Source organism: Pongo pygmaeus, chromosome 8 (genome assembly GCF_028885625.2).
Source record: "Pongo pygmaeus isolate AG05252 chromosome 8, NHGRI_mPonPyg2-v2.0_pri, whole genome shotgun sequence".
Taxonomy (NCBI): domain Eukaryota; kingdom Metazoa; phylum Chordata; class Mammalia; order Primates; family Hominidae; genus Pongo; species Pongo pygmaeus.
In genome coordinates this window covers 46,777,768-46,801,446 of record NC_072381.2, presented here as the reverse complement: position 1 = coordinate 46,801,446, position 23,679 = coordinate 46,777,768, and the positions used below count along the sequence as shown (strand labels likewise).

The following is a 23,679-nucleotide window of genomic DNA, read 5'->3' as shown; positions in this document are numbered from 1 at the left end:
TTAGCAGAGGCTGGTAAAAGTAATATGGGGGATGAGGAGTAGGGGGTAATGGTTAATAGGTACACACATATAGTTAGAAAGAATAAACAAGATCTAGTATTTGATAGCACAACAGGGTGACAACACTCAAGAATTATTTAATTGTACATTTTACAGTAACTAAAAGAGTGTAATTGAATTATTTGTAAAACAAAGGTATGCTTGAGGCATGATGGATACTTCATTTACTCTGATGTGATTATTACACATTGTAGTCATCAAAATATTTTATATACCACATAAATATATACACCTATAATATACCCCAAAAACATTTTTAAAGACTTTCATTCAGAATTACTACACTGTATATTTACCAGTGAATTGAGGATTCTTGTGACTAAGAAGAGACTCACTAGTGATGGTCGGTTGGTTTTGAAATGGCTGCTAAATTACTGCTTTGCTAAATAGTAGAAACTGAGTTGTCACGGTGATATTGCTAGTAGCCATTTTAGCAAAGTATGTAAAAGAAAATGAATTTGAAACAAATAGAAGTACTTTGAAAGTTGCAGAAGCTAAAGTGCTCTTAATCACTACTGTCATCAGTCTGTAAACTGGTTTCTTGAAGGGAGCAAAATTTGTAATTATGAACACTTGGCTCCACTATAATGGCAGCTAAATTGTTCTAAAACCTGCAGCTAATCCAGTGGGGCTCTAGTTCTAATTACAAGGTCAGAGAATACACAGAGAAATGTTCAGGTTTCCACAGATGTGAGCTCCAGAAGCAGTGGTGGCAGAAGCCAGCTGCAGTTCTACACAATGCTGTTTGTGAACGCAGAAGCACCCTGATCTGTGCTCTGAACAGGAGCTTTGTTGACGATTTTTAGAAAATGTAAAACATTGCAACAAAGTGTGTAATGTACATTTATCTTGTCCCTCTGCTGTTGATTGTAAAGATCTCTTTTGGACCGTAAATTGAACCATTTAAAAGTTAGTGTTTATCAGATTTTTCTTAAAACTTTTCAACATCTGTTTGTCTTGTTAGAATATATTTTCCTTCAGAAACATCACTAATTCTCAGGGAAATGCAAATGAAAACCACAGTGTGATACCACCTTACTCCTGCAAGAATGGCCATAATTTAAAAATTGAAAAATCGTACATGGTGGTATGGATTTGGTGAAAAGGGAACACTTACACTGCTGATAGGAATGTAAACTAGTACAACCACTATGGAAAACAGTATTGCCATTCAATCCAGCAATCTCACACTAGGTATCTACCCAAAGCAAAAGAAGTCGTATGAAAAAGACACATGCACATGCATGTTGATAGCAGCACAGTTTGCAATTGCAAAAATATGGAATGCCCATCAACGAATGGGCAGATAAAGAAAGTGTGGAATATATACACCATGGAATACTGCTGAGCCATAAAACAGAATGAAATGATGGCCTTTGCAGCAACCTGGATGGAGCTGGATGCCATTATTCTAAGTGAAGTAACTCAAGAATGGAAAACCAAATATCATGTGTTCTCACTTATAGGTGGGAGCTAAGCTATGAGGACTTTATATGTGTATATATATATATGTACACACACACACACACACACACATACATACATACATATAAGTTAAACTGTGCAGCTCCTATTCAGAAAATTTGCTGTGCCTGTAAAGGGTATGCTATTAGCCATTTAAAAAACAACAAAAAACTAAGAAGATACATATCCTGTAGGCATAATGGTTTTCCTCAATAACTAAGCCTTTATTAATAAACATGTTAATTATATAAAATACTATATTTTACACATTTAACATATGCTTGTGGAAAAACATAAGAGATTATGAAGTGCATATATTCCTATAGTAAATTAACTCCTGATTAGCTGATTATTAAAGCATTATCTGATTTACATTCCTATAGTCTTATGGTTATATGAATAGGAAACTAATGTTAGAAGTAGTTTCAGTGGGGTTTTCAGTTAAACAAATGAGAAAACCACCTATCTGCTTATATCCTAACTGCTTTGCATACCAGAGAACATCAAGCATTTGTTGACTTAGCCAATGGATAAAACTTTAAAACCAAGAAACCAAATATGTTGTTGAGGTATTAATTGTTTTTATACAGTTAAGTCTTTATGGGGATTACTATGAAAGTGGTAAGATTACTCTAGTTTTATATTTATTTAAACATTTGACAAAGTGCTGGACACAGTGGTAATCCCAGCACTTTGGGAGGCCAAGGTGGGAGTATCACTTAATCACAGGAGTTTAACACCAGCCTGGGCAACAGGTGAGACCCTGTCTCTACAAAAAGAATTTTTAAAAAATAGCCCAGCTAAGTGGCATGAACCTGTAGTCCCAGCTACTTGAAAGGCTAGGATCGTGCCACTGAACTGTAGCCTGAGCGACAGAGCAAGAACCTGTCTCAAAACAAACAAACAAACAAAAATCTTCTGCCGGGACAGCTGAATAATCACTTGGCAGAGGGCTGCTCCCAGCCTGTTCCCCTCTCACTGCATTCTACTAATCCCCACACTCAGTTCTGGCCAGGAGTGACAGGTGCTGAGCACCTTGGGGTTTCATTTCCAACTTAGGAGAAACACTGTGTAAGGCCAGCGCCCTACCAAAAGGCTTGTCATAAAATGGGTTTAGTCTAGCCAAGGTGTTTCTCTTTGATCCTTCTACCGCCTGAAGTGTAAAGAGTATTCCTGCCCCGTAATAGTGACAGCTAATAAATGGCATCCATCATTTCTGTCATCTGATCACTATTGCAGTGCCTTGGGAGTGAGCATGGAGTCTGAGTTGTGCAATGGAACCCTCAAGAATGAGACCTGAGTCAGCTGCATGAGTGCAGAGAAGGCTGTCCCCTTTCTCCTCATCCCAAACTTGGGGTGCTGGATCCAGAATGGACTGCAAGCAGCTGTGCCCTGTTTGGACATTAGTGTAGGAATCCACCTGCATAGCCTGTATTTGTTTCAAAAAAGAATTTGGAGCTATTCTAGTAGCTCAGTGTGATATTTTTAAATAAACAGAGAAAAATTTTATTAACTGACTTAACAAAAAAACACTGCCTATTAAATTCATTTAATATTGTTTAAGGAGTATCTACAAAATTTTGACCTCAGTGTTTTCTTGCAAAAGAAGTGGAAGTAAGGACAGAGACCCTTTCAAATGAAGAATCACTGAGAAACCAAATATTTATAAGTAGTATAACATTTACTTATGCACATTTTTAAAGATTATGCCATAATCAGTTTGCATCAGGCTCTCCAATTTCAGAACACTGAGAGGATTTTCCTGTAGGCAAAATTTTCATATAAATGTTGAAGAAATTGTTAAAACTGAAAACTTTTCTGAATTTGGTAATCTACTAGGGTTCAAATCTAGTGTGCTTTCTTATATTTGTAAGGTCCGTCTACAGTGTGTGTTATCATGGGTCTTGGAGTAAATATCACGTAAATGAAGGCATTTCCACATTCTATACATTCACAGGTTTTATTTCAGAAATGAGTTCTGTCGTTCATGTGGAACTCGAAAAACCGAAAGCCTTACCATGGATGTTTGTATTTACAAGGGTTTTCTCCATTGAATCCTTTCATGTTTTCAAAGAAATGAAAAAGCTGAAGGCTTTACTTGTTTCTTAAGATTATGTCATTTTTCTCCATATTAAATTCAAATATGTCTTTGAAAGCATGTGAGAAAATCAAGTTATTAACCCAGTTTTTACATTCATGTTGTTTTTGTTTTTCTAAGTTCTCAAAGAGAACTGGGAAAGTTGCATGCTTTCTTGTATTTCTTAGATCGATAGGGTTCTGTACAGTGTGAGTTCTTTCATGTGTTCTAATAAACTAGAGCACATGGTGCCTTTACCACATTTCTTACACAAGAATAATGTTTTTGAACTACCATTGTCCTGTGTTGGTTTTGTTGTGTTTCTCCTTCCCCAGGAATGAGTTGGAAAGGAAATTCTTGAAGCTAATTAATTATAATGTCAACATTACTAGCAGTGTTTATAGCACATTCTACTTCGATCTTCGCACCTTGGCACACAACAACGGCCTGTATTCACCAGTTTATCTTCTTGACAGAGAAAGAGCATGGAAGCTGGAGGTAAGGCTACGAAGTTACTAAGTGGGTTTTCAGTCAAACACCAATGCCAACATCTGTGACTAGGTCATATTAAGTAGTGATTAGAAAAATGGAAAGCTTCAAAATTAACTAACATACTGAAGAGCTTATTACCTTTTTGGCATTCTACTTCCTGCATCTTTTATGGTTTTTACAAGGATCCACATCATTTGAAAATTATAGATATTATCTTCTCTTTTGTGAGCATAATTCAGAATATTTTAATCAAATTTAATTTGTTTGTAATCTTTCCCTTTTGAACCTTTACCCTTTCAAATAATCATATATAAATGATTTCTTGTTATTGTATTCTGAGCAATGTCTACATATACAATGCACTTACCACTCTTGACTATTTTTTATTACTTAGTTTGCAAATTTATGTCATTTTCTACTGTATATACCACAGTGCAGTCAGTCCCATGGGTTTGTTAGACACAGCATTAGTGCCTAAGCCAAGAGACCTGCACTTAGACTGTATAAGGTGTGCGTGTCTCAAATACTGGATGCGGGAAGTACATGGGATTTTACTGGAAATGATAACTTTTATGAGACAAAGTAATATTTATGGTTTGTGACTTTTGGTAAGTACACAGCAGACTTACAGCTGACAAGGATGAACATTTAAAATAGGCACATTCTGTGGTACCTTGGAAGTATTTTAAAATAATACATTTTCTATCATAATTAATGTACAAGTGAAGTAGTGCCTTTTGATGCTTGAGTCATTAGACTTCTTTGATGTTCCAATACAATCCAGCACATGCCTGCATCGTTAAAATTTGCTTTGAGTGTATAATAACTACTGTAGATTGGGTAGAGTTTGAATAGATTAATAAACTAACTTTTTGCAAAAGTGTACATTCATTATGTTTAAGGAACAAGTGCACAGGTAACATGATACTGCTCTTAGAAGCCTGTCACAATACTGTGACATCTTTGGGAGCCCAATTTTTAAGTAACTTAATAAAACAAGTTCCCCTTTGCTCCAGCAGTCTAGCCCTGAGATTACCTTAATGAGTTGACAGAACTTGGCAGTGTAAACTTCAGCCAAAGTAGCTATAACTGGGCCGGGCGCGGTGGCTCATGCCTGTAATTCCAGCACTTTGGGAGTCCGAGGTGGATGGATCACGAGGTCAGGAGTTCAAGATCAGCCTGGCCAAGATGGTGAAACCCCGTCACTACTAAAAATGTGAAAATTAGCTGGGCATGTTAGCAGGCGCCTGTAATCCCAGCTACTCGGGAGGCTGACGTAGAGAATTGCTTGAACCTGGGAGGCGGAGGTTGCAGTGAGCCGAGATTGTGCCATTGCACTCCAGCCTGGGACTCCTTCTCAAAAAAAAAAACAAAAAACAAAAAACAAAAAAGTAGCTGTAACTGAACTATCTAAAGGAGTTTGCATGTGTGGTTTATCATCAGTGGTGATTGTTAAAAGGTCGGAAACCTTTTTAAAATTGTACCTTTTTTCTATTTGACATTCTTAGGCTTTTTCAAGGATGGAACAAGACAGAGTTTTCTATAGTGCTGCCAAGAATGGGTCTTTGAGTGCTGATGATTTAATTCATCTTCAGCGTGCTAAGGCCATCCTCTCCTGAAGGAAGAAATGAGGAGTAATGTAACATCTGAACCCCTCATCAAAAAAGACAGGAAAATACGAACTCTCCTGCTAAAGAACTAGAAAGATTGGTATTTTCAAAAGAAGAAACACCTCAATTCAAGTTAACTCAAGGACAACTAAGATTGTACTTCGTAGTAAAGAATGGGACCTTGTCAGGGCAACAACACACTCTTACACTCTTCTGTCCTGTTTAATGTAAACAGAGTTATAAAAACCACTCCAAAGTGAAGACTCCTGCCCACACACACATATTTGCTTAGTGTGTGGGCTGATAGCTGTAAACTATATAAGGCTTTTAAAACAATAGTTTAACTTTTTAGATTTTAAAGATAACTTGTCTGTTTCTTTCATGTTTTTTTCTTTTCTCCAATATTCCTGCATATGCATTTGGAATCAGTGCAGTATCACTGTTAAAACATGGGAGTCTAACAACTCCTAAAGCCACTAGGAGCAGTCCCAGCATTGTCAGGTATGGAAGGGCTCTTCCTTCCTACTTTTACCATGGAAGCTACAGTTACTGGCAATCATCAAGCAAAAGCTGCCAAATAACATTTGCCATTCATATCCTTTGTAAGCCCTTCTTATTAGCAGTTTAGCATGTTTGGGGGTCATAAAAAGAGAAAGTATTGGTTATTGATTATCTACTTTTATGAAGCTCTATGGTGTATTTCTTATGAACTATAATGGTTCTCATTTGCTGGTAAATTTTCTTATAGTTAAGTAAATGTATTCAAAGATGTTTTCATAGTGCCAAGCAACATGGTGATCCAATGGTTATATAAAAATAATAAAATACAAGGTGTCCTGAAAGTTTCAGGGCAGTTTTTAGCTTTAATATAGTGTGCCTGGGCCCCCCAGAGGACTGCAGCATATGTATACATGCTGTAAATCTTTACAAAATATCATTTGAAAGTGTAATTGTATTTCTTCTTTTTATTTTTAATAGATGATGCCCACTATATTGCCCAAGCTACAGTGCAATGATTAATCAGAGACACAATCATAGCACACCACAGCTGAAAATCCTGGCCTCAAGCAATGTTCCCATGTCAGCCTACCAAGTAGCTGGGACCATGGGTGTGTACCACTGCCTCTGGCTTTATTTTGCAGAATTTGAATGTTAAACTTTTAACCTTTTGTTTCAGTCAATATCTGCTATCTGCAAGAAGGACTGAAACAATAAATTAAAAGCTTAATACTCAGGAGCTAGGCATGCTTGTAGTCCCAGCTACTCATGAGGCTTAAATGATCACTTGAGGCCTAGCCTTGGAGGCTGCAGTGCACTGTGATTGTGCCTGTAAATAGCTATTGCCCTCCAGCCTTGGCAACATAATGAGACACTGTCACTTTAAAACATGGCAAAACTAAATAAACGTAAAAGAAATACAACAAGCTTTTCAATGATGTTTTGTAAATGTTTGTAGCATTATTACTTCTACAAGTATCAAAGCTTAAAATTACACTAAGACTTTTGGAATTCTTGTGTTTTTATAAAGTGCCCTTTTCTCTTGTAAAGTAGCTCTTTGCAAGGCTTTTATCTGCATTGATCACCTCAAATTATTTTCCCTAGATGTGATAAAGAGGAGGATCTGTGTTAATTCATGTGTAACAAATTAGAAGGAATTGGATCCTAATAGTAGTAGGTGATGTAATACATTTTATTATCCCACATGTTAGCCTGGGTGCAGGTATCATATTTCATGTCCTGCTATTTAAAAAGAACTTCCATAAACCTTCGGAATCCTACCTCCTGAAAACGTATCATTTATGGAATGCAGAGCTTAGAGACTGGAGTATTGATTGCAGTTTTATTTTCAAAATAAATGCTACAATTGATGTGGTTTTCATTTCTCATGTTTATATTAAAAGAAAACCTAGTAAACTAATTAAAATGTGGCGAGTGTGTTTATAACACTTCTATTCACATAGTGTTGCATCTCTGCCTAACTTAAATGGTTTATATCAGTCTTGATATGTCTTAAAGCATTTTTATAAGTTGCCTTGACCATACGCAAGTTGGTTTAATTCATGCCTGTATTTAAGATGTAATATTTGTTTTCTCTTTTTTTTTTTTGAGATGGAGTCTAGCTCTGTTGCCCAGGTTTGAGTGCAGTGGCGCAATCTTGGCTCACTGCAACTTGTGCCTGCCGGGTTCAAGCAATTCTCCTGTCTCAGCCTCCCAAGTGGCTGGGACTACAGGCGCATGCCGCCACGGCCGGCTGATTTTATGTATTTTAGTAGAGACCAGGTTTCACTGTGTGGCCCAGGCTGGTCTCGAACTCCTGACCTCAGGCAATTCACCCGCCTTGGCCTCCTAAAGTGCTAGGATTACAGGCATGAGCCACCATGCCCGGCCCTCAATTTTAAGATAATTTATTGCACCTAAAATAACTCTCTGGCCACAATACTTAGTGGCATAGTGCATTAGATGGCATCTTTGAATAGTTGATTATTGTGTCTGAGAGGAAAAACACATTAGAATATGAAATTAGATAAATATACCAAAGAGAAAGGATTTCCAGGAATAGTGTAGAATTAGAACGAGAGTGTTTGAAGTTTTCAGTTACACAGAAACAAAATGGAAGTACAGAAAGTAGAATTAAAGTTGCTGTACAGAGGGTGACTTAAACCACATAATTTGACTTTAGCACACTGTTTTCAAGTTTACATTTTAGTTAAAAATAAATCACTGTTGGTTTTTTTTAGAATTAAAATTCTAACCACTCAACTTCAGTGATCCTCACTAAATCCTGATAATATAGGTGTATTTTTATCCATTTTAATTATTTAGTACCTAAGGTAAAATCTTCAACTTATCACCTTATCTTGATAAATTGCAAACTGGAATCAATGATCTCTATTAAACTTAGAAGAAAAAGTGTATGATGAATCCTTGTTTATAAGATGGTTTGCACCTTATAATATGCCATTAACTAAGTAGAAGTCCTGACATATATGAGTGGTCAAAGATTTAAAAACCAGTTTGACAGAAGGACACTGGACATAAATTCATGACTTCAAGAGTAAGTCAGGGCTGGGCGCACTGGCTCACGCCTGTAATCCCAGCGGTTTAGGAGGCTGAGGCAGGCAGATCACTTGAACCCAGCAGTTGAAGACCAGCCTGGCCAACATGGCAAAATCCCCTCTCTACTAAAAATACAAAAATTAGCCAAGCATGGTGGCAACCTTTTATGGTCCTAGCTCCTCGGGAGACTGAGGCACGAGAATTGCTTGAATCTGGGAGGCAGAGGTTGCAGTGAGCCATGATCATGCCTACACTACAGCCTGGGGCGACACAGCAAGACTTTGTCTCAAAGAAAAGAGTAAATCAATAGAATAAGGAACATTAACATTGTTCTGTCCTTTGGCTTGCATTCTAGAAGGGAATACAATCATTTAGATAAATGAAAAATTGGGTCAACTTAGAATAAGAATATAAATGTCACTGAAACTGAGCAGGTTCTCTGACAAATGTTATGGGGCAAGGAAACTAAGTTGCTAGTAGGTGGTAACTATGGAAGTTTTCTTAGAGTTTGATACCTGGGAAAGATAAGTTCTTTAACATAAGACTATGAAAAGGATTATCTGAGTACCAAAGCTCAAATTTACTTTGACTTTTTGGGTTATTTTAACGTTTGTAATACAGACCCCAGTGAAATTTTACTCTAGTAGAGTGTGAACTAAAACTTTTACATCTTCATTACAAGGAAAGACAAAGATCTGAAATATGTATTGGAGCCAAATGAAATGGCCATTTTTGTAGCACAAAAGCAGTTGCCTATTGGCAGTTTTATATAGTTTATTCCAAGATGAACTACCTAATCTTAGGGCTCAATGTTTCCAGAGAAATTTTATTCTGGTCTTTTATTCACATTTCTTTTTATGTAACCTAGATGCCCATACATTACTGAAATCAAGCAACACTAAATCCTGATTTTATTACAACTCAAGGTTTAGTTTTTTGATGTAGTTTTCCCACATTTCCAAATACACTATTCCTTGGTTTAAAAAAAACATGCCGGCCGGCCACGGTGGCTCACGTCTGTAATCTCAGCACTTTGGGAGGCCGAGGCAGGTGGATCACCTGAGGTCAGGAGTTTGAGACCAGCCTCAACATGAAGAAACCCCATCTCTACTAAAAATTTAAAATTAGCTGGGCATGGTGGTGCATGCCTGTAATCCCAGCACTCAGGAGGCTGAGGCAGGAGAATTGCTTGAACCTGGGAGGTGGAGGTTGTGGTGAGCCAAGATTGCGCCATTGCACTCTAGCCTGGGCAACAAGAGAGAAACTCCGTCTCGAAAAAAAAAATGCCAAAGCCCATCTTAACCAAAAGCCAAATTACTCTTGATTCAGTATTCAGGTTATGCAGTGTTTCTGGAAACTAATTTTGCTGCAGTGTGCTGGTTAGCTAGAATCTTTAATCACCCAGCCCTTTCCCTAGCCACATTTAAGATTTCTGTGGCTTCATTATTTCCTCACACTGCACCCTTGAATATGGAACTACATCTTTGACAGCTGGCAGAGAAATCTCCCAGGTAAGTGCTAGTTTCTATGCAAATTTGTAGAGAACACCCAGGATCTATCAAGTTAAGGATTAGATGACCTTAAGTCTAATGGCCAGACACTTATTACCCAGTTGGGCCCAACATTGTGCCAGCGAGCAATGCAAAAGATCTAGGAGCCCTTCATTGAAGCCTGCCCCCTAGGACACAGTTTTCTTTTCTTTTTTTTTAAATATTCTGAGAATTTTTTTGTGTGTGTGATTTCTTTTTTTTTATTATTATTATTATACTTTAGGTATATCTCCCAATGCTATTCCTCCCCCCTCCCCCACCCCACAACAGTCCCCAGAGTGTGATGTTCCCCTTCCTGTGTCCATATGTTCTCATTGTTCACTTCCCACCTATGAGTGAGAATATGCAGTGTTTGGTTTTTTGTTCTTGCGATAGTTTACTGAGAATGATGATTTCCAATTTTATCCATGTCCCTACAAAGGACATGAACTCATCATTTTTTATGGCTGCATAGTATTCCATGGTGTATATGTGCCACATTTTCTTAATCCAGTCTATCATTGTTGGACATTTGGGTTGGTTCCAAGGCTTTGCTATTGTGAATAATGCCGCAATAAACATACGTGTGCATGTGTCTTTATAGCAGCATGATTTATAGTCCTTTGGGTATATACCCAGTAATGGGATGGCTGGGTCAAATGGTATTTCTAGTTCTAGATCCCTGAGGAATCGCCACACTGACTTCCACAGTGGTTGAACTAGTTTACAGTCCCACCAACAGTGTAAAAATGTTCCTATTTCTCCACATCCTCTCCAGCACCTGTTGTTTCCTGATTTTTTAATGATTGACATTCTAACCGGTGTGAGATGGTATCTCATTGTGGTTTTGATTTGCATTTCTCTGATGGCCAGTGATGGTGAGCATTTTTTCATGTGTTTTTTGGCTGCATAAATGTCTTCTTTTGAGAAGTGTCTGTTCATGTCCTTCGCCCACTTAGGACACAGATTTCTAAGGCAATTTCTACTGAGGTCTATCTTTTTTTTTTTTTTTTTTGAGACGGAGTCTAGCTCTGTCGCCCAGGCTGGAGTGCAGTGGTGCAATCTGAGCTCACTGCAACCTCTGCCTCCCGGGTTCAAGCGATTCTCCTGTCTCAGTCTCCCAAGTAGCTGGGACTACATGTGCCCACTACAGGCTGGTCTCGAACTCCTGACCCTGTGATCCGCCCACCTCGGCCTCCCAAAATGCTGGAATTACAGGCGTGAGCCACTGAGCCTTGCGTCTATTGAACTCTTTTAAATGCATTTGGCAAGTGACAGAACATGTACTTAATGTGAAATTTAAAGAATATCAGCTTGTGGTTTAGGATTTCTAGGGTACAGAAAGAACAACTAACTGGTAAAGAAAAATGGTATAGACATTATAAGAATCTTGAGTCCATTGGAAAATGGTTAACATTCTCTAAAAAAGAACAGGTTAGGTGACTCTTATAACTGGTGTTAGGAAGCTGAGCAATTGGACTGTGATTAGGAAAACTCAGTGATAGTCCCAGAACCTAAGGTCTTTAGTAAAATATGAGTAGTATCTACTTCAAAAGACCTCTATGGATTCCCAAAATAGGCTGCTTGCTTCTTAAAAAAATATATTGCTTCATCTTCACCTTCTCAATTCTACAAACCTTTACCTGTCACCTCAAGCTGGTGACTGCTGTGTCTCCTCAGTGTAACAACTGACTCACAAGCAGAGCTTCAAGTGTTTTATACACCTCTTCTTCCAGCCCCTGTTTCACCCAAGACCCTTAAAACCCTCCATAAACAAAATCAATTATCCCAGCCTCACCCTTACCTTTTCTGCTACTTTCCAATGTGGCAGTGCTTGATGTTTGTCATTGTGACCCACTGCCAAAGCATTAGCACCAGGTTCTGGAACATGCAGGTTGTATGTAGCTCACAAGCTAACTGACCCCTTGTAATTCCCTTATGTGAGCCCTCTGTGTGCGTTCTCTGAAACACCTGCTCCCAATTTGCTGCACTTGCTGATTCTGACCTACTCACAACCCTACTCGTGTATTCTCAATCTAGCCTGAGTATGAGGTTGTACCCCTTCCTTCCAAAACCTATTTTCTCTGGCATTAATTCCTTATTCTGAAGGTAACACCCTCTCATCTAATGGAGAGGATTCCATCTCTACCTCTAAAATCAGCCTTCTATATTCATCTCCTCCACCAATTCTCCTCTTCAAAATTGCATTTCACCTCCCCAACTTGAGGACGCAGCAATTTTGGTTCATTCCTCTAAAGGTCCCAGTGTTTTTCAAGATGTGATCCCTACCCACCTCCCTCTTATCAGCTGAAAGAGCTTGTGAAAAATGCAGCTTCTCTAAATGCAGTGTGGTATCCTGGATTTGTTCCTGGGACAGGTACAGAACGTGAGTGGAAAACCTGATGAAGTCTGGAGTTAGTAGTAATGTGTCAACCTTGACTTTTTAGTTTTAACAAATGTACCATGTCAACACGAGATGTTCACATTAGTGGGGAACTGGTAAGGGCATGCAGAAACTGAGTTATTTTGGTGACTTTTTGTAAGTTTATTTTTATAAAACAGCCTTTTGGGCCCCAGAACTAATGAATCTCAATTCCTGGGGCTGAGGCCTGGGAATCTAAAATTGTAACAGATACCCTAAATGATTCTTAGATTCAAATTGAAATCCTTGTCTTGTCAATTTCCTTTTATTTCTTGTCTGAGTAGTTGCTTCTCCCTTGTTTCACTTATCTTAACCTGAGTTAATCTTTGAACTCTTCTGAATCCTAGGATTTAAGTACTGTTATCTGTTTTTCCCAGATGAGAAAACTGAATAGTAAGAGGTGGAGTGTCCAGGATCACAGAGCTCATAAAAGGTGAAGCTGGGACTTATATTCCCAATCAGCCTGGCTCCCAAGTCTATGCTTATAGCCGCTCTGCATTAACCCTATTTCTATTCATGATGAGCTCAAGAGCTCTGTAACTAAATCAACCAAAAGCAGCATTCTCACCAATATTATCCTGGGCCCACCTATTTCTCCACCTTTCTAAGTCCAGCAGTCTCTCTTGCTTCAGCATGTGAACTTTGCCCTTTCCTTTCTGTCTTTCTTTGTTTATTTGTTTTGTTTTTTTGTTTTTGCTTTTTTTGAGATGGAATTTCACTCTGTTGCCCAGGCTGGAGTGAAGTGGTGCAATCTGGGCTCACTGCAAGCTCCGCCTCCCAGGTTCACACCATTCTCCTACCTCAGCTTCCCGGGTAGCTGGAACTACAGGCGCCCGCCACCCTGCCCAGCTAATTTTTTTTTTTTTTTTTTTGCATTTTGAGACGAGGTTTCACCGTATTAGCCAGGATGGTCTCGATCTCCTGACCTCGTGATCCGCCCACCTCGGCCTCCCACAGTGCTGGGATTATAGGCGTGAGCCACCACGCTGGGATTACAGGCATGAGCCACTGTGCCCGGCCCCTTTCTTTTCCACTGGAGGAAGATGAGCAATGGGAAAGCATAGGGAAGATGTGCTGATGACAGTCCTGCACGCAGAAAGTGGAAGGTGCAGTTGCCCTTCTCTCAGGACTCAGCTCAACAACTATATTTTCTGTCTGCTTCTCCCAGTTGCTTTAACTTACATACTAATCAAGTTCACAGCACCCACCTTGACATGAAATTACATGCTCCCATATATTGCTAATTCACTTCTCACTAGATTTATGTGGTCTCCCTGAAACACTTTAAGCTCCTAATTACAGAGTCATGTCTCCCACATACTATGTCTCAGAGTATGATGGAGAATGCTGACATACCAGGCCTTAAAGTGAGGTGGTGTTGGTAGATTCGTGGCCAATCTTTATTTTGCCAAAGCAGCAGTCAGCAGAAGGTGGTGGGAAAATAGCATTTCAGGCTCAGTAAGCATCTGTTTAGATTACCAGGGAGAAGCCAACTCTCAGTTTGTACCTGGGCTTCCTGATGTGGATTTACAGCTCAACAGCAAGTTGCGGATCCAACAGCTGAATAGAAAAGTTTTGGGAGTTTCTGTCCTCCAACCAGATGCACAAAAAGCACTGTGTCTATTCAGATTGTTTCAGCATAAATGGAGCATTTATAAAATGGAGGGCAATCTCAGGCAATGACTGTTTTTCCACGTATCTTCATTTCTTCAAGTGGATCACGAAACGATAACAGGATTGCTAGGAGAAACCTAGGAAGTATATTCAATTAAAACATGTTTTAATTAGTTCTGCTTCTGTGATTGGAATTTGCTTGAGTTTAAGATTAATAAAATTTTTGCTGCTTATATTTTAAGTACATTTGAAAAATCTGATTCTAAAATTAAAATCCACATCTCTCCTTACATATCCTTAGGAAGAAGTGTATCTCTGCATGCAAACATGAAGAGAAAGAGACTTCTATGGCATCTCTTTATTTTCTTTGCTATTGCTTTAATGCATTTTAAAATTAATGTAAATTAATTGGGAACAAAGAAACAAAAGCACATTTCTTTTTATCATACATAACTGATTTCCATATTTAACAAAAAAATCATTATTTTACCTTTCTACAAATACAAGCAAAACTTTTTTTGCAAATAATAAAGTTAACAGAAATATATGGGACTAACATAACAAAATACAGCTGCCATTCTACTGACTCTCAGGAAGAAAATAAAAACAAGACTTACCAAGATGCTCTGGGTTTTCTTTTGTTAGTGTTACAACTTCAGATTTATAATCTCATCTATATTATATAGATTTTAGCCATGATAATGTCCATCTGTGGTACATTGTCAAAAACAATGGGACTTCATGTTGATTCAAACTGTTTGTACAGGATGTACATTTTGTAGTTGTGTATCTACAGAATATATATAATGTAGATGAGAGATTTAGTGACTTTTGATATGAGTTTGGTGCAGGTGGATTACTGAGCCAAGTGAGGTACATACTAATTCAGTAGTTTAAATGCAGGTGTTCGATACTCTTTATGGTGTCCAGATACGTATAGTACCTGTCCTATGCAGTGTATGCACTGTCATGTTAAATCCAGAACTTACACATCAGCCAGTGATATTTTATTTGTAGACAATCAACTTGAATCTTTAAATTATTACTGGTAGGTGATTATAAATCTGCTTTACCCTTTATCTAAAAAGCTAAATCACTGTGTCATAAAAATTTTCTTTTTCCAACCCCAGTTTTCATTACTTGGAGACACATTGCTGGTCAGCCAATTGAGTGGTGATACTTAGGGGAAAGACAGAAATAATTCCTGCCATCTGGATTTTTTCAGAATTGGGAAGGGAGAAAAACTATCCCCAAAGACAATGAAAATCCATTCTAGCAAGATGATGCAATGACCTGCAAAGAAAAATGCACTCCAGGCACACTCAGGGCCACAGTGAAGAGGCTCTCCAGAGGGTGGTCACTGAGTACTTCAATGAGCAGAATAGGGGTGAGAGGATCCATATGATAGGATATCATGACTTGACACTAGAGTCAGGCGTATTAACATTCCAGCCAGCACTGCCACACCCTGAGTGTGTCATCTTGAAAAGATTTGTTTTCTTATTTCAACTTGCATTTTTAAGTATTCAATGCATTTTACTGACAGATCTTGAAAGATAGGAAAATATTCTCAAAAAAATGTGACTATCACAAAAAATCTAATGATATATTTAATTTGTTAAAAATTCTTATTTTTATTTGTTCTTCTCCTGAGAATGTGTAATAAGTATCTGAGGTCTGTACCTTCTGGGGGTGGTTTCAAGCAGAATCTCAGGGCTTAGTTTTCAGGATATTACTGGGTGAGAAGGAAAAATTCTTTTCCTTTATACCTGCAGAGAAATTAATATAGTTCCACAAGAAATTGTGGTAGGTCAATTGGTGATTTCCAAAAAAAAAAAAAAAAAAAAAAATCAGTTTCTCTTTTTGTACAGTGGAGTATTTGTGATAGTAGATAAATCTATTCTGTAGGGGGGTGTGGTGGCTCATGCCTGTAATCCCAGCACTTTGGGAGGCCTAGGCAGGTGGATCACCTGGGGTTGGGAGTTCAAGACTAGCCTGACCAACATGGAGAAACCCCGTCTCTACTAAAAATACAATATTAGCCAGGCATGATGGTACACACCTGTAATCCCAGCTACTCGGGAGGCTGAAGCAGGAGAATAGCTTGAACCCGGGAGGCAGAGTGTGTGGTGAGCCGAGATCACACCATTGCACTCCAGGCTGGGCAACAAGAGCGAAACTCTGTCTCAAAAAACAAAACAAACAAAGAAAAACTAAATGAATAACCTTGACTGGAAATCAGAGACCTGAGCCCATTGACTGCAGGCTAAGGCCAATCTTGACCTGTCAAAGGAGTTCATGAATAGCACAGTCATTTCTTCCTGGGGAGCTTCCCCTGGAGCTGTCCCAGCCTGCTCAGAGCAGCCATTGAAGGAGCCTTTATACTGAGAGAAGCTACAGAGCCCTGGAAAGCTGGGAATCCACAGGCAGACATGGTGAGAGTTGAGATGGGAGGCGAGTTGTGATGTCCTCTGTGAGGGTGTAATTGTTATTATCCTGAGGCTGTTTCTTGATACTGTCAAATAAATTCAGATGTAGGTAAGAAGTGACTTTATTTGAAAAGAGTATTGCAATGGGGAAAGCACCAAGCATCAGATCTACAATCATCTCAAGAGAGAAAATGTCTGTGTTTCATATGGAGGAGCAAACAAGATTAGAAGGAAGGTGGGAGAAAGAGAGGAGAATGGAGAATGGCAAAATCAGATTGAAGGGTAGAGAATGTTCCATCCTAAAGTCAGCCTTTTCTTAGGAGGGGCAAAAAGGCGGGGTATATGTTAGCTCAGACTGAAGGTGGACCAGAGTCTGGGAGCCTGAGGAAAGGAGAGAAACTTAAGCAAAGTTTGTTTAACAAGTACTTTGTTCTGAACACTGAAGACAAAATTATTTGTTTATGAGGGAAAAATGAGAATTTAGAGAGTCTGTGAATTTGTGATATCTAAAAGAGGAAGCATCATCTAAGTCATAATGAAAAGGGTATTTATTTGTAGTGAGCTGTTCCTACAGAACACAAAGGATGGAGGGTTCTTAATCATGGCTGTTTATCAAGATTTACTACCCACCCCATTTTTTCCCTGCCTTACTTTGTCCTATACATTTTTTTTTTCCATTTGGTTTTCCTGAGTTGTATCCTACATAATAACCTGATAAACTTAGGTAAAGTTTCTCTGCTAAGTTCTGTGAGTAGTTTTATCGAATTATTAAACTTGAGCAAGGGGGTTATGGAAGTCCATGATTTATGGACAGTAGCTCAGAAGTATAGATGGAATCGCTGGAACCCCGGAGGCAAAGGTTGCCTCCTGAGATCACACCATTGCACTCCAGGGTGACAGAGTGAGACTCTGCTCATAAAAAATAAATATTTTAAATAAAATCTTGTTTTAACCAATTATTTTTTGTATTCATGTAATTTTGTTAATATCAAAGACCCACCTCTAGAAAGACCATTATAATTCTTAATCACACCCAACTAAAGTATACAACCTCATTTTCTAAAAAAAACACAAAGTTTCTGTTAACTAACCTTTCTACAACCTATGTAGATGATGCGCAACGTGCTTAAACTTTCTGTTTTGCCTAAATATTTATCTTTCTTGAACAACCTAGTCATTTTAGGACAAAAAATTTACCACACAAAATGTCTTCTTATGTAAAATTGTTTCCTTTTCACCTTTACCAAAAATACCTCTTTATATCTTTAACTTTCTTACATCTCTTATTTTCTCGTTTCTTTTACCTTGTTTTATACATCACTTTTAAAGAAGCTTTGAATTAAACAGGGATATTTACCTTTTAATAAGAATATTTAAAAAATGTTTTCCTGTGTTTTTAAGTTGGAAATTACCTACTTAATATCTATTAATAATCTTAGATCCCTAATCATATGGCAAGTCTCTTTACAAGCATTTATTCCATTACACTTACCAGATTATTTAATATTTTACCTAGTTGTTTTTTTTTGGGGGATAGTTTCACTCTTGCTGCCCAGGCCAGAGTGCAATGGCATGATCTCAGCTCACTGCAACCTCCGCCACCCCAGTTCAAGCAATTCTCCTGCTCCAGCCTCCTGAGTAGCTGGGATTACAGGTGCCCACCACCATGCCTAGCTAATTTTGGTATTTTTAGTAGAGATAGGGTTTCACCATGTTGGCCAGCCTGGTCTTGAACTCCTGACCTCAGGTGATCTGCCTGCCTCAGCCTCCCGTAGTGCTGGGATTACAGACATTAGCCACCTTGCCCCCCATTTACCTAGATTATTTATGAAAACTTTGATAGTCATTATTTAAATTGAATTCCCTGTTAATCATTTTTATAGCTGTGAATTTCAGAAGTTTATTTAAGTGAGACTCTTAAGGTTAAATATAAGGGTATTTTTACCAATAATTCAGAATTTAGCTGTCTTCATTAAACCAAGATATTCCATGTCCTATTTATCAAAAATTACACAAGCAAAGATCATTCTGTCTTGGGCTGGGTTTTATACTTTTATAACCCTTATGGCAAATCTTCCAGTATTCTGCAGGAATAATCATGAAATCACTTGATCAACAAATGCAAACAAAAATGCTAATAATTCTTACAACATTTCTAATATTATTTTGCCAATAACTTGAAAGCCAGCTTATTTATAAAAAAATTTACTTAAGTCACATGAACTTTAAAAACCATTTGACTAGTCCTTTTTATTGATAAAATGGTTGATTTATGCACTTGTATTTTTCTTTAAGACAACGAATTAGAGCTCTCTATTTATAGTAGAGAAACGTGTACACAACACATAAATACGTAAACCTATTAGGCACGCTGACAGACGTATGTCTTATAGATTCATAAGATCTCTTTTTTTTTTTTCTATCCTAGACTTTTAAATTTTTTTGTCTTTTTATTTTTGTTTTTTATTTAAATGGGTTTTTGGGGAACAGGTGGTGTTTGGTTACATGCATAAGTTCTTTAGTAGTGATTTCTGAGATTTTGATGTACCCATCATCTGAGCACTGTACACTGACCAATGTGTTGTGTTTTGTCTTTCACCCACTTCCTACCCTTTCCCCCAAGTCCCCAAAGTCCACTGTATCATTCTTATGCCTTCGCATCCTCATAGCTTACCTGCCACTTATCAGTGAGAACACATGATGTTTGATTTTCTGTTCCTCAGTTACTTCACTTAGAATAATGGTCTTCAGTTTCATCCACGTTGCCATGAATGCCAATATTTTGTTCCTTTTTATGGGTGAGTAGTATCCATGGCATAAATGAGGTCTAGGGAACACCAAGGCTACTGAGAGTAGGTGGGTTAGAGACATGGGTGAGAGTAGATAATTCTTATTCTCTAGGTCGTCCCTGCTTCATGGGTGCAAGCTGCTTTGGCACTTATGGGTGGCACCTGCCAAGGTTGCCAGGACTCAGGGATCCAAGGATGGAAGTGGGAAAGAGGACATTCTTCCTTCTCTCCCTCACATACCACGAGTATACCTGCTAGGAAGAGAAGGGAACGAGGCACGCCTGCTCCCTTCTTTCTAAATGGGTAGCCATTCATCTTTAGCTTGTGACCCTTTCGAATGCATCCTGAAACACTGGGACTCCTTTGATAAAAACATCTTTTCCTTTATCCTCCTCTGTCCTCTCTTCACAGATAGGTAGTTGTGTCTCCATACTATGGGACGCTTTCCTCAGATGCATTCTCCATACTGGAAAAAGTTAATTTCCCAAACCTTCAACTGGTTGGCTTAGCACTGGGCTCAGGGGAAGGGAACCCAGAAGCCCAATATGCTGGCAAAAAGTTCAAGTTTTGTTGTTGTTGTTTTACCAGTTGGGCTTTTGGCTTCCCTCTCCCTGTGCAAACTGGTGAAAGGCCTTGGGACTTTTGAGCTGTCCTCACCCCTCCTCTTGTTTCGTTTTGATACATGTTTTCTAATAACCTGCTGTGTCTCTTCTCACCTTCGGCCATCAGACTTTGAATGGTCAGATAGCTGGAGCCTCAGACATTGACCCCTTCTGCCAGGGACCGTTAGATAGGCCTCTGAGGGGACAGTTGAGTCCCCAAACTGCTCCTGATAGCAGGAAGCAGTATCCTTATTCTAACGGTAGTTAGATGTACTTCTTCTTTTTTTTTTAAAATCTTTTATTTATTTATTTATTTATTTATTTATTATTATTATACTTTAGGTTTTAGGGTACATGTGCGCAATGTGCAGGTTAGTTACATATGTATACATGTGCCATGCTGATGTGCTGCACCCACTAACTCGTCATCTAGCATTAGGTATATCTCCCAGTGCTATCCCTCCCCTATCCCCCCACCCTACAACAGTCCCCAGAGTGTGATGTTCCCCTTCCTGTATCCATGTGTTCTCATTGTTCAATTCCCACCTTTGAGTGAGAATATGTGGTGTTTGGTTTTTTGTTCTTGCAGATGTACTTCTTTAGAGGGAGGAATGAGGCAGCTAAGTAAAAAGGGGCCATCAGACAACCTCCCACTGGCCTGCACACTGGGAGGAGTGTGCACTGGGGTGGAGCCTTGGGAAGCTCGCGGTGGGAGGAGCCTGGCCCCTTCCCTTCCTGAGTGGAACCTGGAATTCAATCTGCGAAGCAGGAAGCCTATGCTAGCAGGACTTCTTCTACTGCTGAGGGGCCCTGATTCCCCTTTATCCTTAATAAATTCCATTTTTCTCACCCTTCAAAGTGTCTGTGAGCCTAATATTTCATGACCGTGTGACAAAGACCCCGTCTTTAGCTGAACTAAGAAAAAGTCCTACAACATCTTTAAAAGGAAAAAAATGTTTCCCTTAATTGAATTTTTCCAGTCTGGTATGTTTTATGTTGGTCATTTATGCCTCATCATGCATTACCTGATAAAGAATCACCACAGCAAAAAAGATAGTTTTTTTTGTTTGTTTGTTTGTTTTTGGTTTTTATTTATTTATTTATTTTTTGAGATGGAGTCTTGCTCTGTCACCCAGGCTGGAGTGCAGTGGTGAGATCTCAGCTCACTACAACCTCTACCTTCCAGTTTCAAGCTATTCTCCTGCCTCAGCCTCCCAAGTAGCTGGGATTACAGGTATGTGCCACCATGCCCAGCTAATTTTAGTATTTTTAGTAGAAACAGGGTTTCACCATGTTGGCCAGGCTGGTCTCAAACTCCTCACCTCAGGTGATCTGCCTGCCTCGGCCTCCCAAAAGTGCTGGGATTACAGCCACGAGCTACCGCGCACAGCCAAAAAAGATAGTTCTTTAAATTTTATTTCAAGATGATTCATTGAAATAATTTTAATGTTGTTTTTTTTTCTAACACTTGATACTAATGCTGGCTTTTTATTGAAGAAATACTGATTGAGCATTTAATAGCACTTATTATTTGGAGCATATGTAGAAAATGGTTCCTGCTTTCTTGTTATTTATAGTCTAAAGAAAACCTGTGTAACCCCCTTTACAAAAACAAATATTTTATTTGTTTATATCTACCTTATAAAAATAATTTCGAAAAGATCTGACATTCTTGAGTAATTTCTATATTTATTTTTGGTTTGATTCTCCATGATTGTGAGGGAATAAAAATCAAAAAACCATTTTATATTCTGGTCTGAAAAATGTTGTCTCGACAGTTTTTTTAACTTAGAAGTTTCAAGTTTCATGTCTTCATTGTATTTTTAAAGATACTATTTTTTTTGAACTTACAATTTTTACTGAAATTGCCCCTTTAGAAGTCACTACTAGCTAGGGATAAAATTTTTGTGATTTACTCATTCATTATTAGGCTTATTACAGAGTCAATTATTCAATACTTTGTGTTGGCATATTTTGTGAAACATATTTTGATTTTAAATAATTTTGATGTCTTTCTAAGGGAAGGATTTTGAAACATGAGATACACTTAATAAATTGCAATTGTGTTGAGATATTTTGTAAACCAATTTAATAACTTAATAGTTTTAAAAGTTAAATAGGCTGGGCTCAGTGGCTCATGCCTGTAATCCCAGCACCATGGGAGGCCAAGGAAGGCAGATCACGAGGTCAGGAGTTCAAGACCAGCTTGCCCAACATGGCGAAACCCTGTCTCTACTAAAAATACAAAAAATTAGCCAGGAGTGGTGGCAGGCACCTAATAATCCCATCTACATGGGAGACTGAGGCAGGAGAATCACTTGAACCCAGGAGGTGGACACTGCAGTGAGCCAAGACCATGCCACTGCATTCCAGCCTGGGCAACAAGAGCAAAACTCTGTCTCAAAACAAAAAAAGTTTTAAATAAAATTTAAGAAAATGAGTAGGACACAGAGTATCAAACAGTATCCAATGTTCAAATATAATGGAGCGAATAGGAAAATAGTGAGAATTAGTATTCCTTTTATAGTTATGTTGACAGAGGTAAATAATTATTCATCTCCTGGCATCTGTTTTACTTGATTAAAACTAAGGGTGACTAAAATTAAAATTAAATATATTAGAAATTTCTACAAATATATTTTATTATATGTCTTGTATTTCTTACAGGAATACATCTCCACTGACAGTGCTCCATTCCCATATCTATAATGAAAGAGTAAAATCTTGATCTCATTAATGGTTACTTAGTGAATGCAACATTGCTGCATTATTATGATTATTTCATGGAGTTATTAGTCTATTTGTATTTTCTTATAATTTAGACCCTTAGAATATTTGTAGTGTTCTTCATATGTGGAAAGATGATGCCCACGATTCATACTGTATTTGATGACAAAACTTACTAACAGTAACTAGCCACGTGCTTTTTTTCTAGAGAAGAGCAATGTAATCAGAATTATCTTTCATTATGCATGAATGACCAACAAAGATAGGGGCTTAAGTCCCTTTCAGTTTTGTGGAACTTATTTGTGCTTTCTCTATCATTGTCAAATTTTTATTGTAAAGCCGTTATTTCATGATAGCATTATATTTCATTTTCAATATGGTGTCTCTTTGTCAGCCATTTATCCAAACTCAGATCATTATGTTCCTTTGGTAGATTTTTTAGAAGAGCGGTTGTCATCTGGAAAATCACCAGACAATATTAGCTATGTCAGTGTGAGAGTTGACAGAGCAGGAGAATCACCATCTTGGACAAGCCCGTCATTCTAAAGTTCACCTTGATGAAAAACCTCCTGAATCCAAAGGGCATCAGCCTAATGCCTAAGGTCAGCATTACCATAAACCACAAATACCATCCCTGACCAGAAACATTCCAAAACCCTCCCCAGCCAGAGACATGCCAGCCCCGCGGTAAGCCCCCTCTGGCTGGGAAAATGCCAGTCCCGAGATAACCCCCTTCTGGCCGGAAGATGTCAGCCTCAAGATAACCTCCTTTCCACCCAGAGACATTCCAACCCTGCCATAAAACTT

At 38.4% G+C, this 23,679-nt stretch overlaps 1 protein-coding gene across 5 annotated transcripts in view; it reads left to right on the top strand.

Annotated features, from left to right (window-relative positions):
* The window catches only part of LOC129006319 (cyclin-Y-like protein 2), a 36,934-nt gene extending 29,321 nt beyond the window's left edge, over nucleotides 1–7,613 (top strand). For all 5 annotated transcript variants that reach the window (XM_054435868.1, XM_054435864.1, XM_054435869.1 and 2 more), the window contains 2 exons: nucleotides 3,937–4,099; nucleotides 5,602–7,613. In XM_054435868.1, coding sequence (XP_054291843.1) covers nucleotides 3,937–4,099; nucleotides 5,602–5,712 — 274 coding nt within the window. In that variant the 3' untranslated portion in view covers nucleotides 5,713–7,613. The remainder of the gene's footprint in view (nucleotides 1–3,936; nucleotides 4,100–5,601) is intronic.
* Nucleotides 7,614–23,679: the final 16,066 nt, after the last annotated feature.